General features: G+C 56.7%; 2 protein-coding genes across 2 annotated transcripts; both read right to left on the minus strand.

Annotated features, from left to right (window-relative positions):
* Positions 1-9,194: 9,194 nt before the first annotated feature.
* On the minus strand, positions 9,195-9,383 carry ColSpa_08866 (uncharacterized protein; the record flags this gene model as incomplete). The annotated part of the gene is made up of 1 exon (XM_049275078.1): positions 9,195-9,383. One exon carries the CDS (start codon positions 9,381-9,383, stop codon positions 9,195-9,197), a length of 189 nt encoding a protein of 62 aa, XP_049131035.1.
* Positions 9,384-9,418: 35 nt separating this feature from the next.
* Positions 9,419-9,673, minus strand: ColSpa_08867 (uncharacterized protein; the record flags this gene model as incomplete). Its single annotated transcript, XM_049275079.1, has 1 exon — positions 9,419-9,673. The coding sequence occupies one exon, from the start codon at positions 9,671-9,673 to the stop codon at positions 9,419-9,421; it is 255 nt and encodes an 84-aa protein (XP_049131036.1).
* Positions 9,674-19,515: the final 9,842 nt, after the last annotated feature.

A 19,515-nucleotide genomic window follows, 5' to 3' on the forward strand; every position in this document is an offset into this window, starting at 1 on the left:
AATGTCAACCCCTTGCCAAACGGAGCCATGGCATCCATCCATCGGTACTTTTTGAGTTGACGACAATTTGACAAGGTGCATACGACAACAAGTCTTGGGGGCCATCGTCAAACGGTCACCCTCCAAGCGGGCCCTCCTAGGCTTAGGGTCGCGCGTGAATTTAAAAAACGGCCGCGTCGGGACCGATTTCGCTTATGGCGCAAGTCCTCTTTTCGCTTCCAATCTCATCTCCGTCCCAACGACAAGCCCGAAAAGGGGGTGGGATCCGTCCCCAGCAGCACTGCCACAACGCCAATGCATCAATCCGGTGGCCACCTGCACTCAAACGGGTTGGAGCTCTACTGCATATACACAGTAGGGGGCCACCCGATTTTCCGGGTCGCTTTGGACGACCGTTGGTCCAAGGAGCCGACGTATCCGGGCCATCCGTCCGCACGATGAAGGTCGTCCTCGACCGGCACCGCTTCTGGTGCCGCTTAAGCGGAACCCTGCCCTGTACCGTCCACCACCACCGCCGCCCGAGGCGAACCTCCATCTTGGGGCACCTGCGCGGTCAAAGTGTGAGCGGGCATGGCTAAAAGGGCTTTTTGTCGTTGTGTTGGGGTGACGAATATGCAGAGTACCGCTAAAGCTTGCATGCCGCAATTCCGACTGTCACAGAACGCCGCTAGGCAACGGTCAAGCTTCCGCTTAGCCTGGATGGATCGATGCCAACCAACGGCGCGGATAGATAGGATATCGTCAAGGGTTCCATCTGAGCCAGGATAGACGAACCGGTTGGGGGTTCTCTCGCAAACATCACTCTCAGGACTCCATGCCTTGTTCCCGGCCCTTGGTTTGACGCAAGGACCGAGACAGGAAAGGCTGCCACGTCGGCGATACGAGCTAGGATTGTAGACACTCTAAAAGGATATAATAGAGTTGGGGCCGTACGAGCTTGTTTCTCGCCATCTCGTTGTGTTCGGGTCGCCGCTAATGCACTCCCCGCAAGGGTCCGGACACCCACATTTCACAACCCCCATCACGTTCTTCGGACAGGATGCCGCCATCGAGTCTGGGATTAGTGGTGCCTAGAAGGCGTCCTCGTCTTCGTCCCTCTGCAAGGACGTTTGGAGATGGGAGCAGGCTACCGCATATGCGGGCCATCACCTGCCTAAGGAAGCGATGGTGCCGCGGTTGCTATCCTGACTATGCTCCCGCCGTTGAAACACGATACGTTCGTTTCCCAGAGCTCAACCGGAGAAACGATATCTCCTCCAGTGCCCCATGGATTACACCTAGAGGATGCCCCCTACTGAGCAACCAGGTCGTCATCCGCGTCAGCCGATGCGTGACAGCATCCGTAGGCGACAGCCTAAGCCTTGTTAGGGCTGTCAACACACCTCCCGCTCACGCGGACCCCCCCTCCTTCGAATGAGGAGCGGCCCCGCGAACCCAGGAGACGGGTTCTGGCTAAAGTGATCGGGATCTGGTGCCATCTCGCCTGCGAGCCCTCACCGGGTGCTTTCCTCACTCGAGGATCCCCCTCACTGCCAGCAAGCGATAGCTTGGGGGTGCTGTTATAGGCTCAGCACTGGGACCCTGGACCTCTTCCAGTGTGACTGACGGAATCGAATCCCATCTCTCTCGCGAGGAGTAGATGCACGCGTGCTAGCGTGGTTCGTCGACTCGCCTGGGGCAAAGTCCACTGGGCGTGTAGGCAGCCATCGACTGTTGCTCGTCGAGCCCGAAGACGCCGTTGGTTTGCGGCCGTGGGCAAGCAAAACGATGTCCCCGACGCAGCTCCCACGACGCGCCACACGAGGGCTTTTGAGCTGCCACTGGGCCTCTCACAACATGGCAATGCCGCCTGCTAGCTGGGCTCAGAAAGGCTAGATGCCTCTTCTCGGCTGCAAGGCAGAGAGAATCCTGAGGCTAGGGGCAACTTCGGGTACTCGTCTGTACGACGACAGCTCATTCGGCCCTGTTTGATGGCGAGGTGAACGCTGGTATTTCGGTCTTCCTCCTCCAACGTCAGCGCGTCCTCGTCACGCGCCGGTCTGGAGCATGAGAGCAAACCGCGGGGTCGTCAGCTGATTTGGCCGCGAGGTGCCAAGGGAGCATGGGCGGAATTCACAAAACGGGATGAACTAGGTCAAAGCCTCGCCGTCCCGTCTGACTGGAATTGTCTAGCTCAAAATTAGCACAAGTCTCGCGGTTCAGGAAAACATCCCGTACCTCGCACGCCGCATCTGTCTCTCGCATCCCTTTCTCGAGATGGCCCAGGCTCTTGCGAATGTCGTCTGGGCGAGGGACAGCGATGAATACGCGCATTCCAGAGAAGACGACCCGGTGAGCTTTGGCGCGCTGTGGCAGCGCCGAGGTTAACTCTAAGACGGGTATCGGCTGGCGATTTGGACAAGCAGGACTGTCCAACGCAATCTTGTGCTACGCCCGGCTGATCGGCTGCCTGTTTGGCTCGCCGATGTCGTCAACCGGCTGGGACAACCTCAAAGAGACTCGGCGACGAAACAGGTCATCAAACGGAACTCACATCGACGCTAGAGGCATACCTGTATCCTCCAGCTAGCCAGTTCTCTCGCTCACTGGCCCGTCTCTGCACGCACCGTCTGACGATGCCCACGAGTCCTGACTAAGCACGAGACATTGGCGTCGCCGCTGACTGAGCGGCCAGATAGAAAGGCCAATGTCGAGTCCACGTAAGCCTTTCATTACTTCAACGTCACGGTCGTGCTAGGTAGTTACCCCCCAGGGATCTATTTAGGGGAAGTCCTCAAGTGGTTACCACTCGGAAACGGCGTCTCCAGGTGTTTGGTCTCGTTCAGAGGGGACGAGGGGGGACGGCCGGTCTGGGGGTTCTATTCCTGTCTCGAATTGCGAGGATGGGCCAAACTGGATGACGTTTATCCTTATTTCCCCCTCCCAAGGGTTGTCTCGTTTCATCTCTTTCGGCTTTTCCTTTACACTTTCCTAAATTTAGGGTTTAGCTGTCACGGCACATCCTTTTATGCGTTCGAGTCATGGGCGGGGATGCGAGGTGCGCTGTGCTTGAACGGGACCACCCTGCGCAGCATTCATTCATCAGAGGTGTGGTCTTGGCTGGGCGCCTGGTGGGTGAGGGGTTTGGCCGCGGATGAGTCGGCGATGGGAACGTTGGGACAAGTCTCTGCTGGAAAACCTGCGCCTGGGCGCCTCATTATCTTTCAGGGTTTTTTTTTTTTGGCCGCCCTACTTTGAGCCATGTTGCCGCAGACGTGCGGTGGAGTTGAAGCAACTCGCTGGAGCTTTTGCCACCTTGATCTCGTCAGTGGGCGGGGAGCGGGGTGACGGGGTGTGCGCTGAGTCGAAGGCTGCTTTTCTGCTGTGGTTTTGTTTGTTTCCTCATTTACGCTATTTTTTTTTACGAAGGCGCCTATGAGACGTAGTCTTGGCACCCGTTTGTGATGTGTCATCTTGATGTTGAGCTGACTGGCTGGTACGATGATACTTGGTCGTCGTTGTTCAACAGGGCCATGGCTGGTGCTCGAGGTAGATAGTGGGACAGAGGACCCCGTTGAGAAGAGGCTTCGTTGGGCTGCAACTCTACGAGCAACCGGGGCTAGGACAAGCCGCCATGCCGCAGGGCAACATGTTCCCAACGCGGGAACCCTAGGAAAGCAACAAGGAGGTTGGGAGAGGCCGTACGAGGATACAGTACAGACAGACGTATTCGCTCGGCAGCGGAGTTTGCCCCTTCATGCAGTACAGGATGACGCCCGCTTCCGAGCAGTCGAGTCTTCTGTCCACAGCCGTGGAAGCATGTCAGACTTTGAGGATGTTGGAACCTTTGCTGTGTGGGACCTCGAAAGATGGGATGGCGGGCAGGTTCGATTAAGGTAAGCCCGGGTGAGAGACGGTCACACACAGGGGGGGGGGGGGGGGGGGGCGAGCAAGGCACTCGACGCTTTGCATATGGGCAAAGGAAACATGGCTGACTGAGGCTTGGTCGTGCTGACGCTGCCGTCATCTTTTGGGTCATTACGACGGGGCGGCACAGTCATCGTCTCGGCGTTGGACAGCCGCCTTGGAAAACCGTGGCCCTGCTTGGCCGAAGAAAAGGTAGAGGAATGTTTGGAGTCTTGTATGTCGGCTCGGGTGGTTTGAAGCCTCGCATCACATCCCCTCTCTTCGGCTCATGTCGTCGTCGTCGTCCCGCCGTGCGCCCATGAGATGACGGGCCTTGACTCGAACCCGTCAAACCGGCGAATGGAACGCACGGCGATCGGCGTAGCAGCGACTAGGGAGGCTCTCGGGACGCGCTCTGAGCATCCCACCGGCTGCCCTTGGTGGGAAACGCTGATCGATGGCCCCAACGATTCTCGGGTTAGACTTTGCGAGCCGGGGGTTTTTTTTCTCGAAAAGAAAAGAGAGAAAAAAGACATTGCGTCCACGGGGTCCAACCGTGTCTCTTGCGCGAGGCCATCGAAACTATCGACAAACTTTCTGTCTATCGACTGTGCATGATGGGATATCCCGTCGACCAACCCACGCGATCCGCGCCTCACCCGAGGACGAACAGGGGCCTTATTTGCAATCTTAACAATACGCTTTTTCTCACAGAGTTCAGCAATGTCCCAGACGCACAGTTCAGGGCGAGGGGTTGGGAAGCAGCGACAAGTCATCCGCGCCTGTCCGATTAAGCATCTTAGCTAACTTGGGACGGATGCGAAAGGCAAAAAGAATTGAGATTTTCTTCTGTGTCTGCAGGCTCTAATGAGCACACTTTTACCTACTGTGGAGGGGAAAAAACCTTGATAGACATCAAACCGCGGACAGTTCATGCCGCCTCATCCATGTCTGTCTGCGGACCGCTGGGTCTTTTTGTTTTGCTCTGCGGTTGAGCTGCCGCCTCACTTGGGCATGTCTCGAGGACGAAGAGTAGTCTCGAGCATCGCACCTAGTCTTTGGCAAGGCAAGCAACAGAGATCGGATGTCTAATTACTTGCTTTTTCTTTCCTTCTGCTGCGCTTCGGTTTCTGAAAAAGCTTTCCCGAATCCTACTCCTCTTCCAGAATCGTTTCTCGGACCCGACGATCCCCCCAAAAGCCCGACGGGCTCCATAACTCTGAGGATGACCAAGACACATCCATCCTCAGCCAAGGGGGCGTGGACGCAGATGTGTCTTTTCGCACATCAATGCCAGCCCCCACTAGACTCACGCCTCCCCCTTTCCGAAAGGCGCTCAGCCAGCAGAGGGAACACCGACAGATCCCAGAGGAGCCGTGATGTATGCCAAGAATACCAAGACGGCGCTAGAGACAGTGGCTGACAACGCTTAAATTCATGCTTAAAACTGCTCATGGCGCAGTGGCGGCGCCGCGCTGCTTGGCTTCAGTAGCAGTAGCCCTTTCTTCCCAGCCCAGCGCAGGCCAAGAAGGGCTCTCTCCCTTTGGCCATTCGTCGGGGCCAGCTATCCCGTCTAGCAAGCCCGGCGCCGGTGTCTGCGAGTCTGTCAGCCGGCCATCCAGCGTAGGACATGCGCAGCCGCTGCGCTCTGCGAAGGGCACATTCGGGCGGAACCCCCCCCCCCCCGTTTTGCCTCAGCCTGGGCGTGTCTTTGCCTAATCTTGTGTTGTGACTGGACCGGACACAAGGTCGCATGGGCGTCCTGTGTCCTCCCTTTTTCGCTTAACCAATCGAAGGACGACCTTGGCTCTCGGTTGACTACTGTTTGGGGCATACCACTCTGGTACCCACGGGCGGTCCCGCTCTTGCTCTTATTCGTATGCTGCGTCTTAGCATCCGTGGTAAAGAAACACCAGCTACGAAAACGCCCCCAAAGTGAGAACCGCCCAGGTCGCGAGAAGAGTGTTCGGTCTGTGGGCATGCTACTCTCCCCAACACAAAGGATACGAGGGAGCCAAACAGGTGCTACGGAGTGCCTAGCGGCGCCAACCTCGCCCTGGCGGCCGCTCGTCCGTGTCCTTCGTCTCCCGTGGGCGCATACGTCGCCGCCGCATCATCTGCACCCCAAGGCCTGATGGCTCATTCACAAGGTGGACGATGAGGATCACCGCCAAGCCCAGGTTCGTAGCTCGGTCAGGCAGGCCAAGGAGTGGATGGGCTTGTCCCCCCCTTTGCGATACGGATGATACGGGGCGTGGAGGCCCGTTCAATTTTACAGGCAATGCCGGCGACCGACGATCAGCTGGGTTTTGCCCGTCTTGCTCTCAAAAGAACACACAGATCCGTTATTGTTCGATAGGTGGATACAAGCAGCGTGCCGTAGGCCGAGGCGGCCAGGCTTTTGCATCGCTCTGCAATCCGCCCGTGACGGTCGCCGTCAGGGGTTCCCTGGTTGCCTTTATGAAGATGGGGAATTTTCCTTTTTGGCTCGGCCGGGCTGGGGCCGACAAGCACAATCCACACACCCAATCGTTCACTTTTCAAGGCAATTACCCGCGGTTGCCAATCGTTGGCGATCGGGTAAGGGAGCAGGCAGCTCGTGGATGGAGTCGGAGGAGACCATTTCCAGCAAGAGAGAGAGAGATAGAGAGACCAGCCACGGCGGAAAGGGGTTTAGCTCTATCGACCCAGCATTCCTCTGGCTGACCCTGCTGACTCGACGCAGCGCCGCGAGCCACATTCCTCGACTCCTTCTCGCGCGCCCCCGTAGCAGCCTACAGGGCTGATGGTTCTGCAAACAAGCCTTTTTGCCTCCCTTTGACGGTTCGTCTGGTGCTTATGCGGCGGGCGTGGTGAGTGGGTGGTCTCTTTTGGGAGAGGGGGGGGGGGGCGTCGAAGATAGGCTAGAGGAGCGCCTAATGTCTATCTGGGCTCATCTCCGAGAGGATTCTGGCGCCGTCGGTTCCAACAGTGTGCACACCTCGTCTAGGCTGTCGGGAACTTTCTTTTGCCCTCTTCAGCCGCTGGGCCGCGGGTCCAATAGGTAGGTGGTTCGTTTTTGGCTGAGAACCTAGACCGCGCTGGCGGAGCGAAGCTGCACATTCCCGGTGAAGATTGCAGAGGGGCGGCGGACAAGTCGGCCGCGACGGCACCCTTTGTGCCTCTCTAGCACTCCTGGTTATGCTTCAATGATTGTCCTCGACTCGATATTGCGTGGGCGGTTACGAGTATCCGTCTACGCGGCGCGCCGGTGATTGGTTCGTTGCGCTTGCGTTTGACGACTCCAATCCTCTCTCGTGGTCAAACCATTCCGCCCAGCAAAGGCAAACAAACCTTGGATAGCCTTGCGAGGAGGGGGAAGGGAGGGGGGAGGCGTGCCGCTGTTGATGGCGGTGGGCCTTGTGAGCCGTAAACCCGTTCGTCCAATTCGGACTTGGGGAAATACACTACGACTAGGGACTAGGGGGGAAGACGCTCTGGACCAACCTTAATGGCGCTGCTGGTACATCCATCGTGCGCGGCGCGGATGCAGAATGCGCCAGACCTTGAAAGTGATACACCTTAATTTGTCAACGGTTAGCCCGTGCCGTTTGTGTTGCCGTGTTGCCGTCGTCTGGACGGAGACTCGGCAACCTACAGTACCTACTCGAGATGACTGACGGGCTTCGAGGGTCGGTCATAGATGGTTCGAAGGACATCCATCACGAAGGCTGAGGGAAAGAGATTCTTGTAAAGTTCCGCGCAGGCGGCAGCACACCCTTTGGCACGTCCACATCGGCAACAAAAGTGCCCGATTCGCCCGGCCACGTACCTTGCTTCGCACACGACGATTAACCTGCGCATGCGCTCTCTCTCTCTCTTTCTCGGTTCGCCCGCATCGTACAGGCAGCAGAGGTTTGGTTGGCCGGTTGGTTCGCAAGCAATAGCACATGTGCGCAGTTGGTCCAACTGCGTTTCCTGCGCGCGCGCGCCCTGCAGGCGAAAGGCGTTGCGCAAACGGTGCCAAGGGTCTCCCGTCCCTTTTGTGATGGTTCGCCGGGGGAGTCTGGTGGCCAGGTCTCTGGGGTTTGGTCACTCAAATGCGACTTGTCGAGATTTGCGGGAATCGTCTCATTAGAGCCGGTTGTACACATCCCTGGCGCAGACCTGGGCGCAGAGAAGGGGGGCAAAGGGTGGCACTTTGTCAGACATTTCACAAAGTCATGTCAGGCAGGACCATCGTCGTACCCTACAGTTGGCGACTCTGTACGAAAACCCGTCGACTTCCCTTCCAGTTTGGGGCAGGGTATCGTCCGTTTTGCCGTTTTGGGACACTTTTGAAATTGCCAAAGGGAGGGTTTGTGATTGGGAGTGTCACCGATCGTGGCCGCTCGAGTGAGACGATGCAACCTCTCCCATGATCCGGTAAAGTTTGCTCGACTTGACACTTCTTGGCTCTCGGCTCTTTGTGCGTGTGCTTGTACACTCGCTCGCTGCTCAGGAGAACCCGGTCGGGGGTGACGAGGCCCGGCACTGCCTGGGATCTTCCTTTGACGCCGAGTATTTAAGCTCGGGGGCAGCAATTAAAGTGAAGAGAGGGGGTACGTAGTAGGGAGCGTGAGATCTCGGATGGGACGGTCGACGTTGAGTTTAGAGGGTGGGTGCTTGCTCTAGATTTCCCGGGGCTGGCGGAGTTTGCGGCAGCCAGATGCGACCTTGCGAGCGGTTGTTCGGCGTTGGGCGCCGATCGCTAGCGGAACTCTCTGTGAGATGAGCAAACTATGTTGTACGGTCTACGAATCCCGCGTCGGCGGCGATATGCAAGCAGACAGCCAAGTTGCCGAGACTCCACTGGCGAGATAGAGCTCGCGTTGATTACACTTTTGCCGGCTCGCACATGCCGCGAGAAGGGTCTTCCTGGGCCTCGAGGCGTGTTGTTCACAGTCTCTTCTTGAATTACGGCGCGGTCGGGCGCACACGAGGCGTATGGCGCGGCGTACAGGACCTGCCAGCGAATGTGCCAAAAGGTTAAACCCAGCCAATTACGGATCACGGTCCCACGAAGGGGTTAAGCAAGGGCAGCAGTCGTCGGGTGGTAAGGAGGAAGACAAAGATTCACGCTTAAAGTGTCTGTAGGGGATGGTCCATTGAAACCCTTGGATACGTGCCGGAAGGGAACTGATTGGGAGGGTTTCAGCCTCGCCCGCCGAGCGTACCAACGGTGTCCCACGATCGCCCACCCGTCTCGTGCTGCCATGATGTTCGTTTGTGTGCTCCCACCGTGGTTGGCGGCGCGGCGTGTTTGCGTTGCAGGTGTCAGCCGGGCTGTCTTACACGTTTCTTATACACTTGGGACTGCGGGCTGTGCACGGTGTGACAGCAACCCTGGCCTGGTCTGACGGATGACTGACGGGATACACGACGTTGGACTCGGAGCGGTGTAGGTAGGCTGGCGGGCTGGCGGGCTGGCGGGCTGGCGGGCTGTTTGGCACATGGTACTGGTACGGACGAGGCGCCATCTCGTGGGATGGCGTTTTGCGGCTTCAAAGTGGCATCAGGGGGCTTGTTCTTTTCCTGGCTGGGTCTCCAACAATGTCGTGTGAGTGGTCAGTTCAACCTCGCGGTTGGCGGCGACGGGCTTGGGCAGCTGAAAGCTGCATTCCACCCCGTTGGCCGAAGCGGTGCCGTGGACGCTGCCGGACGCCATCCGTGGCTCTTCAAGGCGTCGGGCACGGAGGACATGCATCGGTGCGAGGGCGCCTACTGACGATGGCATCGGGTTGGGCACGTCGGCGCTCGACTGCCCCATGACGTGGCCGTTCCCGGATGCCGCCCAGACGCAAGCTGACGACGACGGGAGGCTGAGGCGAGACGCGGAGTACAGACGATGCGCGATCGCCGCTTACAGAGAGCCGCTTACAACATCAGCTCATCACCTCGCGCGTCATTGCATCCAACATGATACGAGGGAACTTTACCGAGTCAGATACCTAGACAGTTGCAGCCCTCTGTTGGGGACCGAAGAAAGGTCGTCAAGGGAAGAATGAAGCCCTCGCGCGCAAGGGACGTTGTCAAGTAGGTAGCACGGGATATTTCGGTACTTGCTTTCGAGGCACACTAGACTTTTCCACGGCCGCCCAAGGGGGCCTCTCTGGCTGCCTCTCGACTTCAGATCGATCCCAAGGGCCGCCGGGAGGTTTTTCTTTAGAACAAGAATGGCAGAGTTCGCTGCGCTGATCGACGGCTATTCATGCGAGATGCGAAATCAGATGAGGGCGGCCGTCATCAAAGAGTGGCTGTCCGAGGCAGCGCGGACGTCCCAATCGAGAAACGGAACAGTCGCTCAACCCCGGAAATCACCATCACGGACACACACACACACACACACACACACACACAAAAGGCATGGCATGCTTCCTCGTCGTGTGCAATCTGTTTCAAACGTAACGCAGCCTCAAGAGGCAACCTCTGTGAATTCCCGTCTTCGTTCAGGCCGTGGGGTTTGCGAGATAAGCGAGCCGTCCGCATACCCTATGGTATAATGTGATATATGTCGCGCCGCCGTTAAGGGCCGCGGTGCGTATATGTCGACTCGGGCTGAGGAGAATACGGAGTGTCCATTGGGCACTTCTGCATGAATCAATGTACAGTTGTACTATTTCGGGTGAACCGTGGTCTTGTCTCCACCGGCGGTGCGCCGCTGGGCATACGTAACGCCTACTCCTCTGCTCCGGTGATTGCCGTTGCGACCGTTTCCTTCTGATTGCGACTTGCTTACTTCAATTTAGGGTTTGACTTTTGCTTTGACAGGTCGACCTTAAACACAGCCTCAGCTACGTCCAGGTGGGGGGGAGGTATGGCCGAGAACAACAGGACAGATACACACACACACACACACACACAACTCGCAAGACGGCCTCGGTCAGACAGCGGCGGGTGGGTGGGGGGTTAGTGTGTTTCTTGAATCAGGGCCGCCATGCGGATATTGAATGATTGGCATTCCCTTATTGTTAATGTTATGGGGACCGCTGATCAATCAGGTAGGAGATGCGCCCTGTCAAATGATGTCGACGGTGGGCCAAGCAGCGACGAAGAGGGTGGTGCTGCTGTCTAATGGAGACCCCGTTCGCCAAGAAGTGCGCTATTTGGGTAGGGGAGACAATGAATCAAGACAGGTAAGGCGAGAGACCTTTGAGTTGTCCGCTGCGCGTGTCAGCCCACTCTGAACCCCATCGAAGTAGGTAGTAGACAGGATTCGAAAAGGAAAAAAAGCATCAAATCTAACATCATTGCAAAGTCCGAGAGGGCGTGAGGATAGGAGGGTGCTTCCAAAACGCAACATCCCGGAATCTAGGGGGCCTCTGTTTGAGCGTCAAGGAAGGAGAAGCCAGAACCGGAACCGGAACCGAACCGCTGGATGGGCTGGACGGTGTTTGGTCCGTTCGTCCAAGCTGCGCACCGGGCTGCGGCATGCGGGTGCCCTGGATTGCTGAGGCTGTTTGTCCGATGTCTGGCGGTGATACTGACGGTTAAAGTTTGTCATGAAAGGCCGGCGGCATGACGCACTTGTTTTGTTCACTCTGACGGAAAGATAGGGGAGCAGGTTGCGTGACAAAACACCGTCGGCCCTGAAGCTTGCGAGGCAGACCTTACCGTACTTTGCCCGTCGTTGGAACGGGACGACTCGGAGTTGATTCAGAGGGGGACGGCTGACGCTGGCGCCTCGTCCCCCAGCAGCTGCTAACGTGATATGCTCAGCGCCGTGTCGTTCAGGCGGAGGCGACGTGCACCGTAAGCTGAACAGGGCTCCTGTGGGATCTCTCGCCCGATCTTTGGGGCCTTTTTTTGCGACCGACCCAAATGTAGGTGAAACCCCTGGCACGGCGCGCGCTGAGATGCGATGGTCTTGTGGCGAACGGACAGTATTTTCCTTCATTATGCGCAATCACCTTCCGCATACGACCTAGCCAACCCGATAGACTCGGTTCGTAGTGAGGTCGTATCGTACGGGTATGCAAAGGACACGTTTTTTTCCTCATCCTCCATATTGCTGCTGGAGCTAAAAGACCGGGTAAGGGGGGGGGGGAGGGGGGGCTTGTCAATGTTTAGATCCGTTGGATGACCTTGAAGAGCAGCAGCCTGGGCGCCGAGCCCTCGACGACGCCTATTTCGGTATGGCTTCTGGCTTAGTTGACTTGGAGTTAAGAGCAGGGCGCCTGGCGACGGTGACACTGGGAGCCGGACTTGGCAGCAGTAGGATCTTGGTTGTGCATCCTTTTTATTTGAGTTGACACTTTCTATACTGGCGTGGATCAGGAGGGGCCCTTTTCCCCTTTAATGGACACGAGCCCTATAGTTTGTCAAGAAAGCTTGGTATCGACAGACAGTTACGGGGGAACTGGGGTGAGTGCGAGAGTCGTAACGAAGTTCGCCGCGAACATGCGCCGGGGGCCAGCTGTGGTGAAGTTGGAAGGGATCAACATGTTCGGTTCGGAAATCCCGGCGAGCAGCACGCGAGGCTTATGATGGCGCTTGGACTACACTAGCCATGTCATATTCCGACCCGTCAGCTTTCTCACATCCCGTCCAGCCAGAGACAGAGAGAGAGAGAGAGAGAGACATGCTCTGCAGTCACTGCACGACTGCGAGCGAGACAGTGCGCCAGTGGTGGATTGAGTTTTGTCGCTGAAATATGAATCATGTGGTCTCGTCTCGCGTAGACGACAAGGTTTTTCGTGCCCGGCATGTCCAACATGTTGGTGCCAACCCCGATGCTGACGATTCCACGAAAATTGAAGAGACTGGGAGAAGGCACTATAACCATGGGCGCGCGCGGAATGCCGGAATAAGAAGTGACAGGGGTGAGCAATCCAGAGAAGTACTAAATTAACGTTGGTTTGACTTGGAATCAAACCCGACGGCTTGGCGGTGCCGCGCGCGCATGCTCTGTTCAAGGTTGAGGATTGCTTTGGATTGGGATGCCCTGCGCCCAGCTCGGCCAAGCCCTTCCTTTGGCCAGCCCAATTTTTATTTATTTCTCTCTCCCTCTCTTTTGCTGACCAGGCTTTGCCTGCGAGGACGGCCATTTTCGGCTTCAAGGCCAGCCCGCTGCATGTTGATGGAGAGTTGCGCTTCGTTATTGGACATGGACGGCAAACGGCACACCACGGGCACCAATGGAAACAGGGGGAGGACCAGACCAGGGTCTGCGTTGATGGTGTGGTTTTCCTTAATGCTTGGTTGCGGTTATGGTTAATTCCGCGTCTGCCAGATGGGGATTGGCGATGAAGGGTCTTTGGGGTGGAACGATCGGCCAGGAGACTTGATTGCCATCGGGGTCTTTGATTGGCCACGGGCCTACGTTCGCGAATGATGTGTACACTATTGGGTGTGATATATCGATGGGAGGGCTGGGAGTTGAGTGATTTCGCCTACGCCGTGTACAAAGTTTGTGCTGTCACGGTTCCTCCACAGCATGGGTGGTGCGCCCATGGCTCTTTTGAGTGATCCTTTCCTGGGGATACAACTGGCCTGCGCATGTGTGCATGTGCACTCGGCGAATGCACCTGGATGATATACCAATCTCTCGGCGCTTGGCAGGCGGCGGCCGATTGTGTGGTTGTCTGTACTGTGTAGTGCGATATGTCTGGTATGGCACTCTGGGCATACTGCCGTTAGTCTCTGATGTAGGTTTCCGAATGTCTTGGGAGGGTGGCTGAGTTCGACCTTGGATGTCTGGGTGTCTCTCTCCAAGCTCCCAGCTGGGATTGAGCCAAGCAACGACCAAGCCCGGCCGTAGTCCTTCTACATACCCTGTACGCAGAGCCGGCTTCCCGTGCTGTAGGTGTCATGCTGTCTTGCACGACAAGAAGAATCCTGTAGGGACAACTGAGCTGGCCCGCCGTCTGGTCTCTCGGGGTCTTGGTGCGTCTGCACAGCCTTCTTGGTATGTGTCATCTCGCCAAGACCGGTCGATGGGCGCCAAATGGGGACATTTTTGCAAAGGTTCTACCCTTTTCCGTCGGGAACGGAGAGTATGATGGATGGATGGATGGGTCTTTGACACATGGCGTGTTATTTGCATTTTGCCTTTTTTTTATTTTAGTTTAATTTGTGACTGACACTTACTAGCGGCTACCGTTTGTGGGATAGCAAGAGTCAAACCTTCTTTTTTTCCCTCTCGGGTCTGGCATTGCTATTTTACCCCCCCATGGATTGTTTTACTAAGAGGAATGCTTGTCAAACAAGGTTGGGTCGATCCCACCTGGGCAGAACCTATGGTCTCGTTCTCGGGGGAATGAGACGGTGACGGTGCCTTGTCTCCCGAGATTGGAGACAGATCCAAGAAGGATGGGGAAAAGGTTGGTGATTAGGTACAGATTAGGTGGGCTGAGGTCAGCAACCAATCATTATCGAACGTCTTTTACGTACAGAGGGTAGTTTTGGATATTGATTAGCACACATAGCACGATGGGGGAGGATGAGCCCTTGGCTCAGAGCTCAGACCCGGCCTCGATCCCGCTCGGGTCGTTCTGGGATAGGCGTCTACCGGTACTCGTACCTTTACGAGAATCCAATATCCGTTACTTTGTACGTGACGACCTCAGGGCCGACATCATCTATTTGAATACGTCGAGGTGGTGGTCTTCCCAGAACGGGGTTCCCGGTATTGCGGAACGCCGCAAGTGGCCAACGACGAGCAGACAACTCGATCCGGGGTGCCGTTCGTTGCGGACTACACTGAGTGGTTGGTGGGTGCTTCTTGCGCGAAATGCCCTAGGTCGCATCGCCAGCCACAACGGAAGGCGAGACAACGGAAGCACGGAAGCTGCGACGACACCTTATCGGCGATCGGTATGGGTACCCGCTTTTCTGCTCCATTTCCTGATCCGTTTGGTTTGCCGGAGGGATGGGGAGAGAGGGAGCACGTAGAGTGACGCATAAAGAAAAGGACGGAAAGGCCCAGGACTCGAGCGTCAAGATTCCGTGGAAAAAAAAAAGCAGGAGGGGATGGGGCCGGCGGTGGGGGCGCGCGATCTCGAATACAGTGGTGGTGACGTTTTTCCTTCTTGTGGCCCCCGCGGGAAGGACGGAGCGAATAATGAATGCAATTCTCATCAAAGGCGCAACTCAATTTGGTCAGCGAAATACCTTCTCTAGTGGGGCACACGGTGGGCTTGGCTTCCTTGAAATATTTATGATCTTAGAGCAAGAGGACAGGGGCAAGGATGGGGCGTGAGTTTAAACAGGTCTATAGTGAATCAAAGTACTATGTACACAGTACGTACATGCCGCGAGTGAGGCGATGAGAATAGGAGGACGGACGGGGGGCTTGGCATTGGTGATGCGTGACGGCCGCTGAGGAAAGGAATGTCATTTTTGCGGTGGGGAATTCGAGCCTCGGCGGCGCATCGTAATCAGTCCCTTTTTATCTCTTTCTTGGTCGTCGAATGCCCTTTTTCTGGGTTTCGTTTCTTTGCGTTGGTGTCTGTCTCTTGTTTTCCTGCTGTTGCAGCATTGTGGTGTTTTTTTATACCCTCTTCGCCCCCTCTCCTCCCACCCCCCTCCTTTTCTGCCCTCGCTGCGCTGGCTCATCCACACACCCCCACACACCCCTCTTCACTCGGCCGGACTTTTGCCAGCGACAAGGGATGATGGACCGGCCGTCGAAAAGAAGCATGTACGTACCTTTTCGGATACATTGGCCTCCACTCTAAAAAAGCTTGGTGCAGCGACTGTCGAAATAAGCTTGAATTTTTTTCGAGAAGGGGGAGGGAAGGAGGGTTGAGGATACGTACCTGCTCCCCGTTTCTGCCTGTGCTCCTTCCACCCACGGCCTTCCTTCCTTCCCTCCCTCCCTCCCTCCCTCCCTGCCATCCTTCCTTCCCACCTTGGACCTGCCTGGCACTTGCACCCGTCTTGAACGGTGTGCTTCTGCCTACGGGATGCACTTCAGAGATAGGTAGTGGCTCCTTCCATTCCCACGACAAATGAGAGGTACTTGCTTCTCCACTCGCATTAGGCATAACCAAAGGTACTTTTCGTCAAGACAAAAAAAAAGTAAATTTTGGTACCGCCTTCCAAGGTTCGATCCTACCGCGCCGTGGCTTCTTGCAGATTGAGAGAGAAAGAGAGAGCTGTGTATGTGCGTCTGCATGTGCGTGCGTGTGTGTGTCTCTCTCCCCAGTGCATCTCATCTTACTCCCATCCCACCTCAACCCAAATGCAACAAAGTCAACCTCGAACTGGTATCGAGGTCGTTTCCTCCGTCCCAAGTGTTTGTATCCCGTCCGACGGCATTCATGGCAGGCCGACCAACCAGGCCAAATCAAAGCAACCCGCCAACCTGCCAAGCTCCCGCCCGCATCGTCCAACCACCGTCTCCCTCGGCATCCAGCCTTTGGCATTGGCTGAGGGTTTGATGCCCGCTCTGTCCGTCTTGGACGCAATCTTGGACGACGCAGCACCACGGCGGCATTCGAACCGCTTTGGCGGCTGACGACTTTGCTTCTGACTCCCACTCCCACCACCATCATCTCGCTGCTTATTGTCCTGCGACGGCCGCCGATCTTTCTGCTGCCAAAACAAACCAATCCATGCATATGCACCTGCCGCTGCCGCCGCCGCCGCCGCCGCGCTGATCTCGACGAACTACATAGTACGGGTGCACACCCTCCCCATCGACTTTCCCACCTCGGCATTCCCGCCTCTCGTCACATCTTATCGCAGTCATATGCCATTTGTGTTGACCAATGTGCTTGGTCAGGCTTTTAATTATTACTCGCGCCCTTCCCCTCCTTCGTTTCGATCTTGATCCAACGTCCCGTTGCTCCCCGTTTTTTTTCTACCACCCTCCCTCACCAGTGTTGTGGAATAACAAGACCATCAACTGCATGGAGGTTCTCGGCGCCACACCGATCTGGGTCTCTAGCCGATACCCGACCATAAGACATTGAACGGACTTTGGGGTTTCACCGCGGACTATTTCGTCAGAGAAGGAGCCACACTCAGGTTCCGGGATATATGCATTCATAGCCCAAAGTGCGAGACCGACTGCTGCTGTGGAGGGAACCCGGTCGGAAGCACAAGCGAGACCAGCCCAAGCCAGTACTGTACTGTACCTCGTTTCCCCAGGGCCGCCAATTTGTTTATTTCTGGGTTGTCGGGGGCTGAGGCACCGCAAACGCGCCATCTGGATCAGTCGGCACGCCAGACCCAGATCCCGAAGGCAATCAATCAATCAAGCCCGCCCGAGCCAACGCCAATTTCGAGTGCGAGCCAGTCGACTGGAGCTTATTCCCGTGGGTGTCCCCGTCACGTCCTTTGCTCGCTTCGCTCAACCTGTTCCGTGCCCGCTGCCGTATACCCGCAACTGCTATCCGGACCCGCGCCTGCGGCCATCGACGGCCGAGAGAACTGAAGCTTGCATCAATCTGAGGTGCTTAGCTCGACAGCAATACCTACGCCCCTTCTTCCCTTTAATCACCGCCCACCGCCCACCGGCAACCACGTACGCTGCCCACACGTGAGTCGTCATCACGAGCCTCGCTAGCCCGCGCCGCATTCCTCGAGTCTCCATTCTCCCCCGGCGCCAAAAAGGAAGTGGCCATCTGTCTGGTACGTGGGAGGGCCATTGATACGTACGTACTACCCGAGGTGGGCTAAACCACCGTGCTACACCAAGCTTAATTCCCTTATTTCCCCTACCACATGGGTCACACTCTGCATGGCTCCCTCTCGCCATCCATCGGCCCTGGCCCTTCATTCTCGTCTCCCATCCCAAAATCCTCCCGCTTCCCGAAGACATACGCAGCCCTCTTACCCATCCGAGGCTCTCCCCTGAACCCGTTCCCACGTACTTGCTGCTGGATCTGGATCTGGATCATCACAAGTCTTTCCTGGGCGGCGTGGGATTCTGAAAAGGCCCTTCGGGTACCCACCTCCCACATCCCGAGCCCGAATCGCTCGAGGCGTTTGCTTGACGCAAGCACGCCAGGCCTGGCCGTGTCGTCGAGTCCTTGGATGGAGAAGCCGCCTGCATCATCCTGAGTCTCCGACAGCGTAGCCAAGTCCCTTCGCACACCTTGACCTTAAAAAGTTCCGTCCGTTGATCGGGGGTCCATCATATCTCAGCCCACATACGGGAGGCTCCCACTGTCATCCTGTCCCTCGCCCATCATCTCAAACTGCGCCCAGCGGTCGTCGTCATCCTTCTTCCCCCGTTGCCTGCACTACCCTACCACAAAGAGCTCCAAGAGGCTGGTTTTTGCTGTACACCACACCAGCCCGTCTTCAGTTGACAAGTTGTGGAGTTTTTCGGGATTTCCTAACTTTACTCGTGCACAGTACAGCGTAGCTATTCCTTGCCTTGGGCCTTTGATCGGTGCCGGCCAACCAACACACCCACCCGCCATCTCGTCCCCCAAAGCTTGTCACCACCATCCTCTGCGACCACCACCCGCCAATCCGCGGGAACCAAAGTCGAGGGCGCATCCCAGATACCTACTGCCCTCCCCCCCCTTCCCACCTGGTGAGGAGCCCAGCAAGTGGCATCGCGCACACTCGACCCCGTTCTGTCCTATGTCCCCGACCCTTGGGCCTTGACTTGCGGCGGTAACCCTGATCATCGTCGACTGGGTGGTGGCCCTGTCGCTGCTCAGTGGGCGCCCGGCCGAGAAAGCTGCTCTTTCGGCACTGGATCAAGCATAAAGAGGCAGACGCAATCGGCACCTCCTAGGCCGCCCTGGCCAATCTCGACTGTTGCCCTGTCGTTCATCTCCCGCAGGTCTCAATCTTATAACAAGTGTCAAGTTTTCCCGTACGCCATTGCTGAGGCCAGACTTTGGACGACGATCCGACACGAGACCATCGACACACGCATCCACATTGCTCCCACATTCGTTGCCGACTACGCCGTCGCCGCCATTATTGTGGCCCATTCGGTCTCCATAAAGTAGGGAACCTCACCGGCAGGCAAGCTCGACGACTCCATCGCGAACCACCAGAGACAGGTACGTCCGCATTTCTTTGTTTCAACCCCCATTACCAATCCATCTACACTCTGCTCCTGCTCCGTTTGTCCCTCATTTCGGCTCCCTGCCATTTGTCGTAATCAAGCTCCGTCGTTGGTCAGGCGCATGCATAGTCTTTCTGCTCCAAATGGGCTTCTCGAGCACTTTGTGTCACCCGCCTCCCCCCCCCCTTGGAGTGTCTAGTTGCAACCTTATGTCTGCTATCTTTGACTATTTGGGGGCCGCGACCCTACAAGGGGGGGAGTGGACTGGACGGCACATTGACCAGATGCGTACCACGCACGCCAGAGGTGGGAAAGTTGCAGTGCACTTTTCGTAGGCCCCGTCGTCTAAAAGCACGCTTGTCAAGAGATGATCATACACTCGACCGACGCGACGAGCTTCCCGGTGTTCATCAGGCTGCTTAACGGTTGAACACACACACGCATACGCTCTGCTCTCTCTCTCTTTCTCGCCTTCACGCACATCTCCCCCCCATACTGTATCTTGGACGGGCTTGATCGTCGTCCCAAGTCCCCACGCAACTCGCCCTGTCTGCCTCCCATCATTCATGCACATCGCCTGTTTTCCCCTGGTTAGCCTCCAGGTGCGACTCGGCCATCGGTCCTCTCGGCCTCTC

This window comes from Colletotrichum spaethianum, assembly GCF_022836535.1.
Source record: "Colletotrichum spaethianum MAFF 239500 DNA, contig25, whole genome shotgun sequence".
Taxonomy (NCBI): Eukaryota; Fungi; Ascomycota; class Sordariomycetes; order Glomerellales; family Glomerellaceae; genus Colletotrichum; species Colletotrichum spaethianum.